Source organism: Cydia splendana, chromosome 23 (genome assembly GCF_910591565.1).
Source record: "Cydia splendana chromosome 23, ilCydSple1.2, whole genome shotgun sequence".
NCBI lineage: Eukaryota > Metazoa > Arthropoda > Insecta > Lepidoptera > Tortricidae > Cydia > Cydia splendana.
In genome coordinates this window covers 4,144,629-4,166,300 of record NC_085982.1, presented here as the reverse complement: position 1 = coordinate 4,166,300, position 21,672 = coordinate 4,144,629, and the positions used below count along the sequence as shown (strand labels likewise).

General features: G+C 37.5%; 2 protein-coding genes and 1 long non-coding RNA gene across 3 annotated transcripts in view; 1 reads left to right on the top strand and 2 right to left on the bottom strand.

Moving 5' to 3' along the window:
* LOC134801804 (serine/threonine-protein kinase MARK2-like) overlaps window positions 1–11,070 on the top strand; it is a 97,286-nt gene extending 86,216 nt beyond the window's left edge. The window contains exons 16-18 of the mRNA XM_063774412.1: window positions 2,108–2,223; window positions 2,711–2,822; window positions 6,171–11,070. Coding sequence (XP_063630482.1) covers window positions 2,108–2,223; window positions 2,711–2,822; window positions 6,171–6,189 — 247 coding nt within the window. The 3' untranslated portion in view covers window positions 6,190–11,070. The remainder of the gene's footprint in view (window positions 1–2,107; window positions 2,224–2,710; window positions 2,823–6,170) is intronic.
* The window catches only part of LOC134801905 (uncharacterized), a 537,245-nt gene that overhangs the window by 75,491 nt on the left and 440,082 nt on the right, over window positions 1–21,672 (bottom strand). The gene's annotated exons all lie outside the window — the stretch shown is intronic.
* The window catches only part of LOC134801873 (uncharacterized), a 399,153-nt gene that overhangs the window by 169,414 nt on the left and 208,067 nt on the right, over window positions 1–21,672 (bottom strand). The gene's annotated exons all lie outside the window — the stretch shown is intronic.

Sequence of the window (21,672 nt, the reverse complement as noted above, 5' to 3'; positions counted from 1 at the left end):
TGATGAACACTATCAGATTGAATTAAATAATATTTATCACTTAGCAGTTTCGAATGGTTACGATAAGTCTGTTGTGAATGGTATCATCAGGAAAAAGCGGAATAGTATGGTCAACACTATGTTGTATGCGGCACGATCCTCTGAACCGATTAAAAAATATAAAGCGAGCATAACTTATGTTGGCAAGTTGTCTGATGCAATTTACAAAATTTTGAAGTCTAACGACATTCCTGTGGCCTTTAAGACAAATAATACTTTGCACTCAAAGCTTTGCAATGGCAAAGATAAGGTCGAGAATGGGAAAAAGTCTGGAGTTTATAAGCTTACCTGTGACGATTGCAATAAAGTGTATGTGGGGCAAACGGGCCGTAGTTTCACTACTAGGTATAAAGAGCATGTTGCGTCATATAGACATAACCATCCAGAGAAGTCCAATTTTGCAAAGCACTTATTAGATACAGGTCACACTTTATCTGAGAATCATTCTTTTGATATTTTACATGTTTGCGAAAAGGGATTGCGTTTGGGTGTTCTGGAACAACTGGAAATAATTAGGTACAACAATAGGGGCATGATTCTTAACGAACAATTGAATGTTGCGTCATCGCCGTTATTACGAATTTTTCCATCTCACTCACACTTGCACGGTAGGGGGAGTGGTCAAGGTATAAATATGGCCGACCATTCTAGACAGGTCATTCCGTTGCCGGGCGTCAGACCGTCAACAACTCCTGAGGATGCCTCGTAGAGAGGCGAAACACGTGTCGAGGTTTATTCTTTTGGTGGTGGTTTGTTATATTTATTTGCGTATTTATTTTTGCGGTGGGAGGGTGGGAATATTAATTGCATGTAAAAATACGCAAGTAAGTATAACGGGTTAGCACTGATTGACTAGCACGTTATCTTTTCGCGGATTAGCAAAATAATATTTTGGTTTTAATTAGTATGGATTTCCGCAAAGTAACGCCTGATTCTATTCACTAAGGTAAGTGGATTTATTTCGATAAACTACTACCTGTGTGATGGTTTCTATTATGTTATTTTATGTACTTTTTATATGTTTTACTCATATTTATATTTGTGTATTATATTTACATTTCTATCTTTATTTTATTTATGATTATTCCATGGTTTTTCTTTGAATACATCCAATCTACATTATTAAAGCTTTTCAATGGAAGAACCCTTATTTAGTTTACTTTTGCTGGGCTATTTTATTTGACGAGTTAGACAAAAAAAATTCTTCCGCTAAAAAGTGCCCATATAATAAGCATATATAGTAAGCATTCATGAAATGGTCTCCTGGTAATAGGTACTGCGAAAATGAAGGCTCTCTATACATATTAGATGGGGGCGAGAACTGGCATACGAGTCTACAACAGTCGACAGACAACCGACCAATGAAATAACTTTAAAGTAACTTTTTTCATACAATTTCTATTTCGGAAGAAAACGTTTTCCACTAAATAAATCTTAACATATCACTTTGATTTTGATGTCGGTCGCTTCAGCATAATATATTCTAGGTTTATAGGCTACGGTTTTTTTGAAAAAAAAATTTTTTTTTAAAAAGGAAAACCAATAAACCTAGTTTTTCATTGTGTCAATAACATACTAAAAAATCATGAAGAATGGAAAATATTTAAAAGTGGAAAAACGTTTTCTCTTTTTGTATGGACGATCACGTGCTATACTTCCCTCTTAAATGCCACAGTGCAATGAAACTAGCATGCGAGTCCTCGCACCTTTTAAATGAGAATATTACCAGACTCCGCTATACATTTATTTTAACCTTTTGGACGCCAATGACCGATATATCCGCACCGCAGAACGTCCATTCCATATCCAACGTCAAAGACGGATTAATCGGCCACAGACCACAGAGCAACATAGCCCTACGTGCATATGTATAAAGTTCAATTTCAGTTTTGACACCTCGGTGACGTGGCGTCCGAGTGACAGCTTTTGTGTTTGACACGGCGTCGAAAAGGTTAACCAAAGTGTGACGATCGGCTATAGCGTTCGTGGCTGAGTCTTTAGACATTCATAGATGCAGGCAGTGGGTATGATTAGTTCGTATTATGAACGTGGTGCATTGTGTTTCCAGCCTGAACACGCAGCTCAGCACGACGGCCAGCACGGGCGCGGCGGCGACGCGGCGCGACTTCCCCAACCAGCTCGTGTTCCCGCGGAACGTGCCCTCCCGGTCCACCTTCCACTCAGGTATGACTACACGAGAAAAAAAACTTAAGGTCGCCTGTTTAGTATTAATACTCAGCCAGCAACTAGCTACAATCTCCGTGTCGACAGGGTATTTTTTTATATTAGAAGTCCGTGTCTAAGTCCAAAAGTAAGGGCAAATCGCCATGTGATGCGGTGGCATGAAAGTCATGTGACGAGAAAGGTATTACGAATGAATATGGAGGGAAATAACGGGAGAAGAAAATCGAGAAAAAGGTGGATGGACTGTGTGAGAGATGATATGAAACGAACGCGAGTGAATGATGAGATGACAGGCGACAGAGAGGTATGGAAAGAGAGACATGCCGCGCAAACCCCAAGTGAATGGAACGTGGGCGAGCAAATGATGATCATGATTTTAGTAGTCCAGTTATACCTATATGATTATTAATTACGACTATAAAGATCGCTAGTGTAATCAGTAAGTGTAACAGTAGTGTAGTAATCAGTGATGTAATATTGTGTGCAGGCCAGACGCGGTCGCGCGGCGCGTCGGCGGGCGGCGCGTACGGCGACGGCGGCTCGCCGCACACCGCGCGCCCCTCCTTCTTCTCCAAGCTCTCCTCCAGGTTCTCCAAGCGGTACGTACCCCCCACCCCACCCCCACCACACACTCACCGGCTGACTGCTCGGGAACCTTATACTGAGGGAATAAGGTCGACATTTGGTTCAGAGTCACAAGAACGAGCCGCCAAATAGCCTCTCATTTTAAAACGACATTCTGAAATTATCTGAAACTTGGCATGAACATTAAATACGCATAATATTGTCTGGTAGGTATTTAGGTTTTGTTGCTAATATTTGCAATATAAAGGAAACGGAGTGAATATAAGATTTACTGGAAAATTTGTACTCGCTCTATTTTCTTTGAGATACCATTTCTAGCAACAAAAACTAATACCAGATATACTAACAATAAATATGCGTTATTTTTGCAATAACCCAGTCTCATTGTCGACCCAAACTTCAATCCATAGACCGGTATACTGTTCACTTTTTCTACAAGAGTCCCGATGCCTGCTGAGACCGGTTCATGGGTGTCTATTGTTGCACCTGTGAACGGGTCCCAGCAGGCGTTCTACATGACATTAAAGCTCTCCAAAGGGTCTTTACGTGTTGGATCTATATACCCACGCAAGCCTATCAAAAAACCGGGATTTATAGGCCAGTGAAATCCAAAACGGAGTTACAAATAATATGCGTCACTTGAATGTTCGCGTGATATTCCATATTAATTCAGAATGTCGTTTTGAAAAGACAACTTAACTTCAATTGTATGACGACGGCTAAATTCTTGTGACTTTTAAGACTGTTCACCCACACCCACTTACATTACTATTCCTAGACTTTATTGCAACCCAATAAGCTCTACCGATGGTTAACTAACATTGCTGTTAATACACACCCATCACCCTCTCGACTCACCTTTCGCAAACCTTATTGGAACTGAATAAGTTACATATTAATACACATACAACGATTCGATGGAAACGTCAGTTTTCACGCTGTCGTTTTATGTGGGGGTTGTGGTTCTATCATTCTAAATATCTTGTTGGCAAGGCGGAAAATTATTGCTTTCTTTAAATATCGAATAACAGTCTAGTATGAATACATTCAAAGAAAGTTTACAAAAGAGGATGAAAATAACTGCTACTTAACTTAAATAATTTTTCGTTCATGTCTTTACTTAGAGTCGGGTCAAGCTAATTTGTTGAAAGTGTAACCACAAACATCAAATTCCTATGAAAATATGACATTTCGTCACTACTTTTGAAAAAATCTCGTATCTCGCACTGACTGCTACTCAAAGTTAAAACGCATTTAAGTAACTCTGTATAACTATGCATCCTATACATAGTTGCCACATTTATCTTTTGATTGATAGAACAAAATAAAGTTTTTTTTTTCTAAGTAGTCACGATTTATATTAGCACTACCATACTGTCAATGTAAAGTCGGTATAGAACTAAATTAGGCTCCTTACTTTGCTAATTTGAAAGTACTATATCTTTAAAATGTTGCATTTCAAAAAGCTGTAATAGTTTTATATATTTATTGAGATATTAATCCAAATCCGTCTTGCCTACAACCTCTTGATGTGAACTAATCAAAACACTAAACATCACTACAGATCCATTCTAAACAACTAACATGTAACTAACTCTGCGTTGTATAATTTATGTGTTTGTCTATTATTTATTATACTTATTAGTCTTATTACATACGCTACGATGCTTCACGCTCACTTTTATAGTAGACTTATACTATTACTTCTATTGTATTTTATGCGAGAGTTATGTGTTTCTTTATAATAACATTGAGTAATTTGTTTCACTTGATATTTTAAATCAAAATTAATATTTGTACAGTCCCATGCAATAATATTTTACACAACGAAGGCCGCAAAAATATCTGACACGATCCTATTTGTGTCCTAGGACTATACACAATTGAATTGCGAGCTGTGTGATACGCAACAAAAATTGGTATCGTCACAAGTCCAGTATATCTATGAACTATTATTTGGTTTTGACGTCAATTAGTTCAAAACTGTTATTGTCAATTAGTTTAGTTATAGTATTTTTATCAAAAGTTGTAAAAAATCAGCCCGTGAAATAAAAAAAATATTCTTTATTATATAACTTAGAAAAATCATCTTTAATTTCATAAGGAAACACATAAGTCTTTTATAATGAACAAGGTAGGTCCACCGCCACGCATCAACGTTTGCTCGGCACCGCTTTCCACGCACACCATATCACCATCACTATATCACCATGCATATAGAGTAGACTTGTCTAAGATAGTATAACAGTGGCGCCCAACTTGGGGCCCTAAATGAAACTTTAAAAAGGGTTGTGGAAAAGACGTACAGGAGTGCTTTATCGAGCCTGTTTGAGTGTACCCTGCATGCCTGTATGTACTGCAGCGGCCGCGACATCTCAAAAGGGCTCCCTTCACGAAGTTTATGTAAATAAAATGTTAACACAATTTTCTCTAAGACACTTTCTAACTTGTCACTTGATTAACATTCGTATTGTCTAGTAATTGTGGCTCATTTTTGTGTTATTTTTATACTTTCACTTGTATTTATTTGGTGCTCAATTGTCTCCCTCGAAAGAATCCGAGCTCCGGTTTTTATTTTTGTTTTTATTTTTATTGTTGTGTTTGGTCTCGCGTCAAATACAGGGGATGCACGATGCTCAAACCTCCTATCTCCCTTTCTCTCAGTAGAACGTACGCACATTCGAATTTATGTACATAATGCCGTACTTTGGAGTTAGCGCGCAAAATTAACCCCGTTCGAGTCCCTGTTATGTGACCGATTTCTTGCCGACCGTCTTAGTGCATTAGTTGTCAAAGCATGTTGTATGCCCCTTTTTTTCTATTGAACGAAACGCTATTTTATTTTTAATTTCGCTACTTGAAAGTGTGCTACGAGCAGAGCTGTACTGCCAAGCTTTGAGTGTTGTCCGTAGATCGTAGTGCTTAAAATTAGTGACGCGAAACATCGAGTACGAAGTAAGTATGTCCGATTCCCGAGGTGTACGAACACGTTTATTTTATTAAAGTTGCCCTTCGTGCATCCCCCGTGTTTTACGATTATTTTTACCTAACCGTACGCTTCTACTAACGAATGTCGACGGTCGCGATTATACCAATTTTTTCATAGTACCGATTCGCTTCTAGTCTTATCCACAACCCTTTTAACTTGAGTGTTGCGACGGACGTGTTTTTTTTATTGTTTTTTTTTTAAACGGAGGGAGTTAGTGAGTGTAGAAGTATTGTGCATCTTTCGCGCGTTCCGCCATTTTATTGGCTTTATAACGAGTGCCTTGGTCAAGAATAAAAAAGTGAGCCGGAGACAGAAGAGGGGGGCGATTCGGGCCGTGATTGGTCGATTCGCTCACCCGTTCCGTTGTACGCAGGTTGAATCAGAACCCGTAAGCGCTGCGCAGCGACAACACGAAGACTTATGGAGAGTTATTTTATAAATATAGAAAATTTATGGAAAACTCCAGCCAAGTGTGAACTTGGCAGGGCGTTTTGTAATATCCTTACAGAATAGCAGAAGACGCGAATTTGAGTCTCGAAATTTGGTCCCTATTAACCGTCCATATTTATTAAAAGGTCCGTAAGTTCTATTGATCTTTGTGTCATTCTCAAGAGACCTCGCATCTGAAACTACCCTGTAAGGGATTTCTAATAGGTTGTTGAAACGTTTTCATTGTATTATAACTAATATAAGCGGTCCACTTTAGTTGACATTACGTTCGAGTTCGTTTTATATTTAACATAAATAAGAGAACATTAATCGCGACGACATTTCTTTCTACATGTTATTTTATAGAAATCAATGAAACTATACTCACGGAAAAAAATATATTTTTACACTACAGTGTAAGTTTTTTATAGAGAATTTCAAAAGTACAGAAGGTATTAGGTGTAAGGTGTTTGATTTGATTGCTTTCGTGAAATGGCATGTAGAGAAAAACCTAGTCCCGTCGCGTCGCATTTCATCCTAGCTGTAAGTGCATCGAGTTCTTAGAGCGTTCTCACATTGCCCAATCCGATGTCGGATGGAAGTAAAATGTAAGACACGTGTGTTTTTCTGTATTTATTTATTCGTTTAATAAATCTTTCTTACTGAAAAACGATAGACGCAACAAAGCGCATTTGATGCTATATGGCACTCTCCTGCAGCTGCTGTTCCGATATCGGAAAGGCGCTTCCGATAATTTCAGCCATGTCGGAGCCCCCCGTCGGCTGTCGGACCGATAATATTTGTTTGTGTGCGTATGTGTAGGCATAATGTTTGTTGTAGTGTGCGTGACCGCTAAAGACGGCGCCCCGCGGATATAGGATCCCACATCCGAAATCGGATCGGCTAATGTGAAAACGCTCTTATTCGGAACGAATTTTCTACATTCCAGGGCTCTATATTTGTTTAAGTTCACAAAATAGCACAAACCTATACCTATTGATATCCTCTCGTTGACGTTTCGGACTCTGCCTAAATTGTTAAAAAAATTCGACGACTGAAAATAAATATTTTGTATATTTGTATTATTATACACGCTATATTTAGATTTTTCAGTAAATTTTCTCTCGCTGTTGGACTTCGGATGTGGACCATTTTGAAAGGATATTTAATACTTACTATAGGTAATATAATATTCCTATTTCCATCGTGTTCTACCCACTTGTTATTCTTAGTCGTATTTTCCTATGATGTTTGAAATGGTCCACAAATGCAATTATTATACGTGTGACGATAAATAGTCGATTATTCCGCAATAATTATTTAGAATAAAGTGCATTAGGATAATTTCGAACGACAGAGAATTAAAAAAAAATATGTTTACAAATCAATAAAATTATATTAATATGGTTTATTTTCTCTTGTGAAAGTAATTAATTCATTAAAATAGGTACCTACATGTAGTATCTTTATCGAATCATCAGTCTTTAAGAGGACTATGTGAAACAATAAAATCTGAATCTGAGCAATATCAGTCATGTAATGACAATTTTCAAAATTATCCGAAAGCACTTTTAGATGATTTATCACTCTCTGATTACGTTATTGTCAACTTGTATCGAAATAGAAATTATTTAGATTCTTTGAAAGAACTGACATATTGGAAACACGTAATTATTTTAAAGGAATATCGACTTATCTGTCACATTGTGTAACTACTATTTATAAGGAGTGAGTGAGATATATCAGTATATAATGATAATTGTTTAGACTGTAAGCGGCAGATCCTAATAGCTTTGGTACAAATACTCAGTAGATGTTACCACATAGAAAACACTGGAATACAATACGAACATACCCCACGGCCCAGATATATAGGTGTGTAGAATGTATATTGTGTCAAATAGGCCACAATCATAGGAGCAACAGGATTCTACTGTTATGAGAGGCTAGTGATGAACCGATCTCTGCGATTTCTCACAAATGACCGTAGTTCTGTAGAAAGCGACCAAATTTTTTATTTTTGTCAAAGTGACTTACACCCTAACTCAGTAGCTTTGGTCGCTTTCTGCATAACTACGGTCCAATGTTAGACCCAAATATATTATTCTTATCTGTCATATGAATGTCTAAAATATATTATACCCAGACTGACGTATAAAGCTACTGAAAGTTAGCTTTTTTGGTAATCTTCTATAGGAAAAAGTGTACTTCAACAATTACATTCAATTGCTAAATAGTTTTTTCATTGAAAGTGAAGTTAACCGAAACTGAGCAGTTTTTTCTTTTGCTCGCAAAATCAAAAACTGTAATGAGTTTTTTGGAGTTGCCTTAAGATATTGATCTTCAAGTGATACGGTTTTTTTATTGGACATTATATTAACCATTTTCCAGGCATAGTACGATTTATCGAACAAATACGCGCCAACAGAATTTCAACTTTAGCATTCAGATTTAAGGTTCAAACTAGATTGCACTTTCGGGAAATGTGACTTGGGATCATCAAAGCTGGATTAATTGAAATATATTTGGATTTTTTGGGAAACCTTGTAGATTTCTGCGGCCTGGAAAAGGGTTAACACATTCACTGCCCCCGACGCACATGTGCGTCCACCGTCATACAAGTTTGTTCCTAGGCCACGCCCCCTGGCAGTGAATGCGTTAACATGAATCATTCATCAAAGCACTTCTTTCCTATAGCAGATAGATATATCTATGTCAAAAGTAATTCCGAAATGTATCATCGTCCCGACAATTGTATCCCTATGATATTTTAGGTCATACAAATGTATTTCCTAGTGTCAGTACTTTTAACCATCTAAAAAAGGTATAATATATAAGTGACATATTATGTTAGCGGCCTATTCCACTCCACCGTTTTCCATAATTATAAACTCTTTAGGGTTCCGTACTTTGTGTTATCGTAGCGTTTAAATCGTTGTACATATTTGTACATTTGACATTTTTGTGTGGTTAAGTGTGAACAAAAACATCTAACTAGGTTTGTGAAATAGATACGTATATGTGTTCTTGACTCTTTATATTATACATAGTGATATCTGATATATAGTCCATTTGTTGAAATATACGTAATTATATTTTTTATTTAAATCTGTTCATTATGTTTACATTTTATTTTATTTCACAAATCATCAATATTTTTTCCAGTCACAATTGTGACTTAAATCAGAAATTAAAATAATATTTATCAAAATTATATTTATCAATGTGCAATCTTTTCTTAATTTTTGTGTAGAGTACATCGGGTACATATTAGTTATTGAAATGGATACATATACTTGGTCAAGCAGATCTTGTCAGTAGAAAAAGGCGGCAAATTTGAAAAATGTAGGCGCGAAGGGATATCGTCCCATAAAAAAATTGAATTTCGCGCCTTTTTCTACTGACAAGATTTGCTTGACGCAGTATATAAATATAAAGGTAAGGAAGTAAGTAAATAATAAATATTCTTTATTGTGCCCCATAAAGTTAAAAAATACACAGGAAACGAAATACAAGGTAGGTTTAGTCACTTAAATACATTGTTGGTAATTAAGGATATCCTTTTGCTGAATGTTCACGTTCAGTATACCTAATTATTTTGTTTCTCATATGTATCCGACGTATTTTACTTGTATGACTCTTATACTTTGGAATCCTACTCATATGTATATATTCTTGTGTAACATTCGTGTATAGATCCCGTATTGATGGCAAAACTTAGGTGCTGAAATATTTGTATAAATGTGTTTGGTTCACTTGAATTTAATTGGGACGTCATCTTAAATGTACCAACATGTACATTAAAAAATTAAATTTTATAGGAAATTGCCGTTTTATGTAAGAGTCATGGCAAAGATACCGTACATAGTTTGAAGACAATTAATAGGGTTTTGTTTTCATCGAGTCTCTTTCTTTATTTTACGAAGAATATTTAAATGACTGATGATGATGAAAATTGTTTTTTGGTTGAACTCTTATTGCGGCGTACTAACTTAGTGACGAAATATATACTGGTTGAAAATATGAAAGTATTTTTATGATGTAAATATTTTTTGGCTGTGGTACAAGAGATCACCCAACTAATGCCAGAAAACGGCAATCTCCTTTATAAAACAACTTATAAACAGAAAACGACAAGGTTATTTTACATAGTAATATATTTTATATAAAACCCGGAAGGCCCACGCACACATACAGTGCATTATAATTTCTTTGATCATTTTTTTACTTAAAATAAAACAATATGTTATTATTGTGAAGGCTAAATGCAATAAACTCTAATGTAGTTTAAGTTTAGTTAGTTTATATAATTTAGTAATTTTATATTTTGAGATTTTTTTTCATCCCTTGGCGTTTTCGGTTGACATTGTATTTGCTTTGCATCGCATTTTTAGTTTAATTTCATCGATTATAAGCTATTGTTTTGAAACTTTTTATACGTGTAGTATAAAAATAAAATACACCAATTGTGATTACGAAAAATTACGCGATTCAGTAAAATAATAATCAGTATTTATCATAATATACTAAACAGCAGTCATATTGTTAACTGTTAATTTTGAGGTACTCTCTTATTACCTACACGTATAAATTTCAATACATTTCTTGACATTCTTATTAAAATAATTCATTGTAATTACTTCAAATGTGTATCATATTCGTATTCGGCCATCGCATCGTTGCATTTACATGTATAATTGATGTTTACGACTCGTAAGAAAATGCCAAAATTGAATAATTATAGTATTTTTAAATTGGCGCAACGTCTGTAACCAAATTGTCAAAATCATGTTTAGTGATACCGGATGTGTTGCTTCTCCGAATAATCAGGTTTTTCAATAACATACACTTGTGTTTTATTTATAGTTATAATAAACGCCGTAACTGACTTGACCGTATTTGGGTTCCTGTTGTTTCCCTAGTGAGGTTGGGTGGAGAAAAAGGAAAATAAATAGACAGCTGCTGTGACAACCATCCCCGATCTCCCCCACTTACGTAGGATGACTTACCTCGTACGGTATCTCTTGTTCCGAGGAAAATATACCTACTATGTTTCTTTTACCCCACCTGACCTGATATATGTACAATTAGGTGAGCGGTCAAACCCAATAAGTCCAGATTTTTTATGTATTTCAATTTGAACTCTACACATACCACATAGTTTCAATTTCAAAAATCCATTTTCGCGACTTATCGGGTTTGACCGCTCACCCCTCGATTATGGTCATTTTCGGGGCTCTAAATCTGGACTTGACCTATTGATATTTTATGATATTTATACCATAAAAAGGTAAGAACGTGAGAAAATAAGAATATTTAAGTATTCGTTTTTTTAACTGTTTATTTCTGCAAGAACTAACTCTCCGTACCTAATTAATTTAAAAAAAAAAACACGTCATTGAGCGATAGACACATGCTATTTGGAATTCGTACCAAATATCAGAGACGTCACTTTGAGTAAAATTTGATTTGCTGGTGTAGCAATGTAACTTCTCTAATAATATTTATTTCACAATTATTCTTTATCGGTAAAATCAGTATTACAGGAATATATGAGATTAAATTGACAGTAAAACCAATAAATTGTGAAGTAAAATTTTCTATAAGTGTATGACAGATTTCAGTAGGTAGATTTCTCCAAGCACTAATCTAGTCACTTACGCTAGGGCCACGAAAAACGCATAAAACGCTCGACACTGCCCGCTACGAGCATTTTTTTCGTGGCTCTTCGTTTAGGTGTATTTTAGCCTGAGACTAGAGCTTTTTGAAGCACAATTTGTAGACGTAGGTATTTATTTAACAGCCTCTCCGTGTTGGGGGAGTCGACGACTCGCCAGAAACCGCGCATATTTTCCTCGCTGGACATTCAGCGGAGGTAGGCGCGCTCGGATTTATTTTGGTCGAGGAGTGGCGTGCTGTGGTCTTGATCCATACATATTTATGAATTACTATGGTCTCAGTAACCTTTCGATTTGCCTTATTAACTTTTAAACGTATGCCTTGCCTACGAAATGCACGCTCTGAGCGTTTACGTTCGACAGCGAAGTCACCTGCCATATAATAAAACAAATGAATGGCGACCGGCGTCAGCGTCGAGCGAGCATGTTTGAGGCGCCCATTCCGTGGCCCTCGGGTTGGAGTCAAGTATAGAAATGACGTGCTACTTAGGCCACTACAATAGCCCCAAATTAAAATGTGGCTTTTCATCAGAAAACCCTCCTTCATGCTCTTTTTCATGCTCCATGTGCATAAATACCGTTTTCTGATGAAAAGGTTCTTACTCACATGAAGCATAAGGACCCTTTTCTGAATGGAAAGCCTCATATTATAATGTGGGCATAGGGTTTTGTCGTATAGTAACAACGTCGTATAATATGAACGTAACGTGATATCATGAAGATTACTTTGAGAACATTGCAAACTACAACCATTATTATCAGTATTATCACTAGAATAATAATAATTTAATGGAAGTTTAATAAGTATATGAGTAGGCCACAGCACGTCTATAAGACCAAGTTTTTCTTAAGTTTTTAAAAAGTTTTGTGTGAGAATATGTTTTCCAACGGATTTTATGTTTAAAGCCCCAAATTTTGGATTAAATTTGACTTGAGAAGGGACAGCATTGCATTGGGGAGGGTTCATGACTTTTTCTTTTAGCATAGGATTTTTTCCGCATTTTTTTATTTATTTTTTATTATACCTACTAATGTTTTAATAGAAAACTTTTTACAATTTGGTGAATTATTGCAATGTGGTGGGACAAGTAAAAAGAAGGCATAAAATCGGATGGATTACATTGTGATTAACAGAGAGATAACAGTTTTGCTTTTTTTCCAAATTTTTCCGAGCCGTAACTTACGCCAGTTATACTAATCTCATTTTGGGTTTCTTTTTTTTCTTTTTCAATTTTGAGGAAATTAAAAATTTGATTCGTTTTACCTTATCCCACTTCGTCCAAGTGAGATGTGAGCATGTACCTATAGCATTTTGAATTTTAGCGAACTGCAAGGTAAGTTTGCCTTAGGCATGATGAGGTTTTATTAGAAAGCCGAAATTGTGTTTGTGTGCTACTGCGTGCTTTTTACAAATTTGTTTGTGCACCCTTTTTTTGTTTCGGATTTTTGTATTCAGCTGAAAAGAGAGAATAAACTTAATATGTAATTTATTACAATATATTGGCTTTTATATATCAAAAAACCGCGAGCTTAGGTTACTAATATTGTATTTACGAGAATCTTTATAATGTAAGTAGTAAATGTTGAAAGATATGTTTTAATGTTCGACCTTAACTTACGGTTTTTTATAATGCAAAATTTTGATTATCAGGTTTATTACTAGTCATGAAATATGACTTTTTTTTTAAGAAAAAAAAGGTAAAAAAATGTGATCAGCTCGATACAAATGCCAGAAGGCACTTGTGGCGCCCTCTGGTTAGTATATGTGTCTGTTTTATTTTAGGCCGTTGGATGCAACCACCCCGAAGCATGCCGTAGGCGCTAGTCCACAAACCTTGCTTGGGTAATTATCATTTTATTTTCCTTTTACGTTTTTAAAACTAGTGTACTGGCCAACCAATCGTGGGAGCTGGTGAGAATATAATGTATACAGTCAGCAGCAGAAGTTGCTAAGCGGGCGAGGTGTTCAAAATTACCTTGACGCGCTTTTATTCTCTTAACAATAAAGTCGCGTCAAGATCATTTTGAACACCTCGCCCGCTTAGCAACTATTACTGCTTACTGTACCTACTCATGGACAAATTTAAAAGAGGAACACAAAAAAAAAGGTTTAATTACTGGATTACAACACTTAAAGTAATTTCAAAATTAGTAATTAAACTTTTTTTACGTTCTTCTAAATTTCTCCATGAGTGTGTAGTTGACATCCAATCCTTTTTTTACCATGATAAAATTCAGAGGTAGGTAACTAAAAGGTTTTGGTATGTACAATGTATTCCCAAGTAAAGTAAATAGATTCATCAAAGATGAATAAAATGAACTAATAAAAGAAATAAGTCTGCGTGTGAGTGACGTCCTATCGTTTTTACGCACACACACTTGATACTTCGTCACTAATTTGAAAAAATATCGTATCTCGCACTGCTACTCATAGTTAAAACGCAGTAACTCTGTATGCATCCCATACATAGTTACCACATTTTTCTTTTGATTGGTAGAACAAGATACAAGTTTTTTTTTAAGTAGTCATTATTTCCTGATAGATCAGTTCATGACAACTATGGAAAATCGACCGGTTACAAGTTTTTTGGTCACGTTTAATTGAACGGAATGTTCTTGTATGGTATTTATTTTAAACGAGCATGTGGACTTCAAAAGGTTTTATTTTACGTCATATATTTTATTAAATGTAATGGTAAGTTAGGTGCGCGTTTTCCAAAAAAAATTACATTTCATTCATGTCTTCAAAATATTGACTACTTGGGCTCGTTTTACTCAGAATCATTTGTACATTCACGCCTCATACATGAAAAAATATATATGTCCCAAAATTTTGTATGAAAAAATATTTTTCCAGTGCGTCACGTTCATACAAAGAAGAATAAAAATCCATACAAAAATGTGGCGATCTGGAAAGGAAATCGTGGGACATATTTTTTCATGTATGAGGCGTGAATGTACAAATGATTCTGAGTAAAATGAGCCCAAGAAGTCAATATTTTGAAGACATGAATGAAATGTACATTTTTGTTTGGAAACGCTCAGGTCTGTTCTAACATAAGTAACTAAGTATTGTTCTTTATGTTATTATATTTACCTACAAGAATTGAAACAAATTGTATCACCTAAAATTTACCTCGGTGTCCATCCGTTCCTCTGTCGTTTTTAGCATTAGAAAAAGGATAACAATCTTGACGTGACTTTTTATTGAAAATACCTTTAAAAAAAATAGTTACTAGGTATTACTTATAAAACCTAATATACACCTAAATAGTTGTTACTTAGGTATTTTTCAATAAAAAGACACGTAAAAATCGTTTCCCTTCTTGATAATGCTAAAAAAACGAAGTAAGTATATACGTTTGTTGTAACCAATATGGCGGTCGGCATAAGCGTCGAGCGTGCGCGCTAGTGCGTTTCGGAGCCCACCAATCACTTCCAAGTCTGTGCAGAGTTAGGGTGGTATTCCACCTATCCAATTTCTTTGTCCAACTTTGTATTGCGTCTCACATTTTGCTTAATGAGATAGTGAGACGTTGGGCGAAGACATTAGACAGGTAGAATACCACCTTTAGACACTACCACATATGTGATAACATGTATATGTGACACACAGACAAGGCAACGATGAGCAGGTGAAACCGCGAGTTCTGCGCTTCACGTGGAGTATGAAGACTACGTCCTCACGGGACCCTAATGAGATTATGGCGGAGATTCGCAAGGTAAGTTGTAACATGGACTCGTTTCTCAAACTTTTTACCCCGCGTACCTCTAATCAGTTTTACAGAACAGCTAATCACATGAGGATAAAATAAAGTCCCGTAATTTTGATGACAATTCAATATCATTTTACGAAGTTGATCTGATGTTGTAGTCGGAAAGTGATGTAAGAAACTCGCCAGTTGAAAAACGCAACCACACCAAATTTAAAACTCATTGAAAAGATCTCATAATGTAAAGAAGTTAATGTATGGCTGAAAGTTGACGCTTTCCGGCCGGAAGGCACAAAAATAAATTGCCTCACTACTGATTTAGCGACATAAAAAGATACTTAGTTAAAATCCAAAACCGATCCGAGCTTGATACTTAAATGTATTTGCTTGCCCATACACAGATTTCTTCGAATCAATATAATGTTGATAAACTTTCCATTTCAGGTTCTAGACGCGAACAACTGCGATTACGAGCAGCGCGAGCGCTTTCTGCTCCTCTGCGTACATGGCGACCCTAACGCGGACTCGTTAGTACAGTGGGAGATCGAAGTGTGCAAGCTGCCGCGCCTCTCGCTCAACGGCGTGCGCTTCAAGCGGATATCCGGTCAGTATGGCGTGTTGAGAACCATAGATAATATTCATGGCGACCCTAACGCGGACTCGTCAGTACAGTGGGAGATCGAAGTGTGCAAGCTGCTTCGCCTCTCGCTCAACGGCGTGCGCTTCAAGCGGATATCCGGTCAGTATCGCTATGTTGAGAACCATAGCTAATATACATGGCAACCCTAACGCGGACTCGTCAGTACAGTGGGAGATCGAAGTGTGCAAGCTGCCTCGCCTCTCGCTGAACGGCGTGCGCTTCAAGCGGATATCCGGTCAGTATCGCTGTGTTGAGAACCATATATAATATACATGGCGACCCTAACGCGGACTCGTTAGTACAGTGGGAGATCGAAGTGTGCAAGCTGCGTCGCCTCTCGCTCAACGGCGTGCGCTTCAAGCGGATATCCGGTCAGTATCGCTGTGTTGAGAACCATATATAATATACATGGCGACCCTAACGCGGACTCGTTAGTACAGTGGGAGATCGAAGTGTGCAAGCTGCCTCGCCTCTCGCTCAACGGCGTGCGCTTCAAGCGGATATCCGGTCAGTATCGCTGTGTTGAGAACCATATATAATATACATGGCGACCCTAACGCGGACTCGTTAGTACAGTGGGAGATCGAAGTGTGCAAGCTGCCTCGCCTCTCGCTCAACGGCGTGCGCTTCAAGCGGATATCCGGTCAGTATCGCTGTGTTGAGAACCATATATAATATACATGGCGACCCTAACGCGGACTCGTTAGTCCAGTGGGAGATCGAAGTGTGCAAGCTCCTTCACCACTCTGATATCTGGTGTGTAGGTTTCGCATCTAACTTTGTTGAGAACTGTAGATAGTAAAAGAGGAAAGATGTATGAATTCAAGGGAAAGAATCTACTTATTATTTTATCAGACCTCTTGCTAACAACTTGATAATTCATGCACCGTTTAAATTACTCTCGACCGGATTTTTGTCGCAGTATGCTATAATGTCTTTCTTGTACCCAGGCACCAGCATCGGCTTCAAGAACATTGCGTCGAAGATCGCGAACGAACTCAAACTGTGACTGCCCGGGAACGCCCCGCGCCGCCGCCGCCGCCGCCGCCCCTCCCCGCCCTCGCCGCGCCGCGACCGCTCCTCCTCCTCCGAGCGCATCCCTCCCCCACCGCCCCCTCGAACGGACTCCTTGCGTCTCTCGGCGGAGGATATGGTGGTGATGGCGAACGGAGGCATGAGGACCCCCTCAGGTGCGTTAGCGCATTTCCTAGCCGCGTACACGCCGGCGGAACTTTCGTTAGCGCGCAGCGATTATCTAAGACCACCGCTCTCGCCGAATCCTTCCCAAAGTATCCAACCGAGGTCCTCGCTGTCTCTGAGAGCTGATAGTGCGGATTTGGATGCGGGTCGAGCGACGCTGCGACCGCGAATGCCGCATCAGTCGTACTCGTACAGCGTGCACACGCTGCGCCGGCAGCCGCGAGCGGTCTCCCCTCCCTCCCCCCCTTCGCCCCCCTGCGACTGTCTCCCGACCCATCCTATCCCCCCGCCGGAACTTTTCGACTTTTAGGGGGGTCTCGAGGGAAGTACAATTTTCCGTAGGATTTCTCGCAAAGCGTGCCGTTTCGAAGATAGATAATAAATAAATTGCGATGACGTTCAGTTTTATTTGTGGACGGTGGGTCGGTTTGTGCCAAGCGACCGAGCGTTCTATATAGTGAGCGCTCGGGCCGCGACGCCCTTGTATAATAATAATGTACGTGTCATGGACTTTTACTTATTTTTTATTTGTTTTTTTTTTAATCTAGCGGCGGTCCGGCCGGCGTTGTTGTATAATGTATACTGATTTGTATTTCTTACTTTTTAATTTATCGAGGGCATGTTTTTTAGTCGTTTGTATGAAATTTGTTTTTAAAAAGACATAATTTATGGGTCGTATTTTGGGTGCCGGACGGGCCGCCGGTGCTTTCATTATTGATTATGTTACGTGTATAATTGTATAATGTACAAAGTGAGTGTCAGCTCAACAGGTAAACTTAGCTTAGCGTTAATTATTTTTTTCGAGTAATGACAAATATAATACAAAAGTGGCTGTCGAGCGATGTATCGGTGTCGGTGACTCATTGTAAAGTAATTCGAATTGATACTTGATCGCTTGTGTCCGAGGGAGCGAGAGGTCAGCAAGCGGTCGCGTTGTCTCTTTCTAATTATAAGGCTGAATTAGAAAGTGTCAAACTAATCTATTGTAAGTGCTACCAACTGTTGATTTCATTCTACATAAATGTGTATTTCAAGACTTGTAAAGCACCTGGGGCCCGTTTCTCAAAAGTTTGTAACTTGTAATACAAGTGGAAGTCCCTTTTTGACAGCTTTTGTTAGAAAGGGACTTCCACTTGTATTACAAGTTACAAGCTTTTGATAAACAAGGCACATTTCTAATAAAAGCTGTCAAAAAGTCACATCCGCTTGTATTACAAGTTACAAGCTTTTGGGAAACGGGATAGGATTTTGAGAAACGGGTCCCTGATAGTAGGTCAAATGAATTTCATAAACACTCGATGTCTAATATTTGTACCTGCTTTCTTGGTTGTAATATTGGTAGAACACAATGCTTATGCCAATAATATTGACTAGTAGGCTACATGTGAAAGCACCATGCTATTGATTATTGACTAAATCTCCCCTCGGACAGACAAGGACGCAGCTATACGTCAGATAGAGACACCTTTATATGTTCATCTCTTTCTAACGTATGACCGCGTCTCAAGTTTTGAGTAGCAGGTTATTACACGCTCTTTACGCATCTATAGGTTATCACACTGAAATTGTTAGATGTGTATTATTCGTCATTGTGATCAAAGTATTAAGGACTTTGTAGTTATAGCAATAATGTTCATTATTGATCGTTGAAAGTGTCAAATATTGTTTCCTTCTTCTTATAAATAAAAATGTGATTTGTATGTTCATGGAGCGGACAACCTTAGAAAAATTGATATGTTTCTTCAACTATAAGGGGTAAACAAATAAACATCTTTTGTTAGTAATGTCATGTTAATGGCTAAAAATACTGATCATACAAAATGAATTCCGAATTAAAGTAATGCTACTTAACTTCATAAGACCCACCCTACAAATATTCCCTATTTTTAATTTGAAGCTTGGTGTATAGTAGATTAGGGTGATTTTCGTTTGTTTTAGAAAACAATGACACAAAAGAAATTTTACTTTATTCAGTTTTTAAGAGGTTCAAATTAGATTGAAGCAAAGTGTTCATTGTAATGCACATTGGGCCTTACGAGGTTAAAGTGAACACTAAGAATTTCGTATATTAACCCGCCTGTTCCTATCTTTATCGCACACCGCACGCGCATAACTATATTGGTATCCTGCTTGCACAGTAGCATTGAGCGTCATGGGCGGGACAGCAATCAAATCAAGCGCGTGCGATAGAGATAGAAGCAGGCGGGTCATTGTACGAAATTCTTCGTTATTAAGCGTCCTTGCTTTAGCTGCGATTTTAATATTATTAGTTAAATATCTAGGGTTGGTCTCTCGATGCATACAACATTTCTTTTTTGTAATTAACAGTTTTTTTGTGATTTGGTGTGAAGCTTTCATTTTTACTATGTACTTGTGTGTGACGTGTCGCATACTTACTAGTTAATAATTAAGGTAGGTATGGATGTATAGAGCGTGAGGCGATCGCGTATTTTCTATTATTATCTAATTAAGTGTAGTATTATACTTTTACAAGAAATCACAAATTTTGACGTTTCAATGTTAAACTGTCAAATCTGCATCTCGAAATTCACTGAAATATAAGGACCGACAACGCTCGCTTTAAACTCTGTATAAATAAGCAATTGTAACTTTATTTCATATATTTTTAAGGTGCATATTCGTCTGAGGAACAACCTTAATATTCATTCGAAAATTCGGCTGTGAGAAAGGTACCCCTCGTCAATAATTCGAATATTGAGCCCTTTTGTTTGACCAGTCTGATCCTTAGCTTAAGGGCCACTCCACACTAGCGTCTTTTGAGCTTCGGCGTCTATACTCTGTATCTTTAGGCACTGAAATAAAAGTAAACAAATAGTTTGTACATTTTCGGGTAGTTATAACGTTTATTGATTAATCAACCAAATACAAAACCTGGATCTGTCACTGAACGACCTGACTTTAACCGACATTTTTTGATCATGTATGTTTTTATCTACCCTCAACTGGCTTAATAATCCATTTGAGGGTAGATTTTCTTTACTCTTATTTAAATACCTAAAGATACAGACTTGTCAGCGCTATGGAAAATGGCGTCGCTGCACAGTTGCGTCGAGCAGCAGCCATAGAGTTGTCTAGACGCCGCCGCCGACGCTCGGGAGACGCTAGTGTGAGGTCTCTCTAAATCTTTTCCTATTTCGATGTGTTAGAGCCAGTGATCAAATGCTCAGTATGTCTTGAGAAAATGGCGAATATAAGAGGAAACATGACCTCATTATGTGTTAAAAGTTAAAAGCGATTCGATGTTAGGCGCCTTTCTCTTCTCGTTTGCGTGATGCCATAACAGCAAAGTTCCATCATACTAAGATACCCTTCAAGGTAATACCTGTGCCCTGTTTATCAAAAGCTTGTAACTTGTAATACAAGTGGAAGTCCCTTTTTGACAGCTTTTGTTAGAAAGGGACTTTCACTTGTATTACAAGTTACAAGCTTTTGATAAACAGGGCAGCCTAATACTCTTCAAGGCCTGGTATGAATTGATCGAATAATTGAATAAAAGATTTGTCGAAATGAAACATTCACTTAAATGTGACATTATAGTAATTCATTCCATTACCAGTTTTCGATATTTTACCTATACTTGCTGAAAAGTATATTAAGATATTTTACATAGTATATCTGTACAAGCCAATGTTCCAAAAATATATAAAGATATTTGTGAAATCGACTGTACCAGCGTTACACGATTTTGACCTTTAAGGTCAGTTAAAGTTGACGAAATATAAAGTGAGCCGATCTTGTTCAGACTTGTTCGAGAGATCGGCTCACTTTATATTTCGTCAACCATACCTGTGCCCTGTTTATCAAAAGCTTGTAACTTGTAATACAAGTGGAAGTCCCTTTCTAACAAAAGCTGTCAAAAAGGGACTTCCACTTGTATTACAAGTTACAAGCTTTTGATAAACAGGGCACTGCACGGATATCATGGTCGCATTTTTATAGCTTGTCATGTCATGCGTCACTTTCGCACCTTCATACTTGTTAGAACGTGACAGGCATGGTGACAGATGATAAAAAGGCGAGCATATTAGCCTTGCAGTTTTTGTTAGTACGGTAGTGACTTTGTAATTATGTTGTCACGCGAACCGGAGAGTCGCTTCGATAGCACGATAAGAACTGGGTACATAATATACATACAGTAGTTATATATTTATATATATGAGCTTTGTTTTACGGTATAACTTAGAGTAGTGTCGA